Source organism: Anopheles cruzii, unplaced genomic scaffold (genome assembly GCF_943734635.1).
Source record: "Anopheles cruzii unplaced genomic scaffold, idAnoCruzAS_RS32_06 scaffold04352_ctg1, whole genome shotgun sequence".
NCBI lineage: Eukaryota > Metazoa > Arthropoda > Insecta > Diptera > Culicidae > Anopheles > Anopheles cruzii.
In genome coordinates this window covers 1-1426 of record NW_026457937.1, presented here as the reverse complement: position 1 = coordinate 1426, position 1426 = coordinate 1, and the positions used below count along the sequence as shown (strand labels likewise).

Genomic DNA, 1426 nt, shown 5'->3' with positions numbered 1-1426 from the left:
GATGTAAGTGTAGTGCGCGCCACTATTCCTCAACTGGCCAGACAGTGAATTCATTCCATTGTGTCATTGCAGATCGATCTGAGCAGCTCGCAGAGAGCCCTGATCGACCGGTTCCAGCAGCAGCGCCAGGAAGCGTTGCAGAACGAAATCCACCAGCGGGTCAAGGCGCAGCTCGACAATCGGCCACCAGATCGATCCTCCGTTACGGCCCTGCTGAAGGTACGGCTAATGGATCCGGTTGAACCGGAAAAGGTGTTTATGCTTTCGATATGGCGCCCTCCCGAGGATACTCAGACCTTGCTCCAGGAGCAATCCATTGTTGAGTTGGGTAACGTGACCGCCAATGGAACGAAAAATGGCGCTGTACTGCTGACAACTCACAAGAACACTACTTACAAGCGGGACCCCTCATCCGTTCGGGTGGAATGTAGCACACTTCAACCCTGGTTTCGCACGATCACTTCGATCGGAAGTATCGACGGGCAAACGTTTGGGCCTCCGTTCAACGAGTTCGACACGGTCGGCATCGTGGTGCACGTCGGAATGGTGGACTCGAAAAAGTTCCAATCGATTTACCTCGCGGACACGGCTATGGATCTGCTGTGCGTAAACTTTTGGCACGGGTTGGCCGAGTTCGCGTACGATGATTTGATCGCCGAGCGGAAGGTGCTCTGTGTGGCCAACCTTCAGTGGCGCACCCGCAACCGTCACAGCACTGTCCCGCAATCTTTCGCCACAGAGTACACCACGTTCACGGAGAACCCGCGCAGCGCCCGGTTCCGCACCGAGTGGGATCGCTTTCAGGTGCAGCTGAACGGCATCGATCGGGAACACTTCTTCAAGCGGTGCTCGGAGAAGGTTCTTGAATTGCTAGATACAACCATGCCGCCTTCCGGAATTATGACACCAAACAACAGCAATGTGTCAACGCCTTATCTCCAGCGTTCGTTGAGCAGGTTGGAGCAAACATCAACTCCCGTTGGCGTGACGCTGGGCGAGAATTTGACGAAAAGAAAGCTGAAAACGCTCTCCACAATGTACACCAGTCCGCCCAAGACCACACCAATTATGATGCGCACGAATCCGATCCTGCGGAAGGGCTTCAAAACACCGGCACGGCTTGAGGATCGGCTAAAGGGGGTGAACCTCGAAGAAGGTCACCAGTAGCGGGGCATTTATCGATTTCGCTTGTAAAAGTATCATTTACCTCATAGAGTAATAAATAATAACCGTAGAGTGTAACTCCATGGGGTGTTCCGTGGCACATGTTAACAGGGTTCTCTTCAAGTTCGTTCCACCCAAAGAGCAGTAAGAAGCCAAGAAGGACGACATCCGACGTACTGCGACGTACGTGTTTGTACAGGCTGGTCACTGGCAGCAAATAGCACAACCATCGTTGACCTCAATCGATCGCCAGACGCGCCAT

The 1426-nt window shown here is 53.4% G+C and overlaps 1 protein-coding gene across 1 annotated transcript; it reads left to right on the top strand.

Annotated features, from left to right (window-relative positions):
• Nucleotides 1-66: 66 nt before the first annotated feature.
• On the top strand, nucleotides 67-1167 carry LOC128277171 (uncharacterized; the record flags this gene model as incomplete). The annotated part of the gene is made up of 1 exon (XM_053015612.1): nucleotides 67-1167. A coding segment is annotated over one exon (1101 nt), but the record flags the coding sequence as incomplete, so codon positions are not given.
• Nucleotides 1168-1426: the final 259 nt, after the last annotated feature.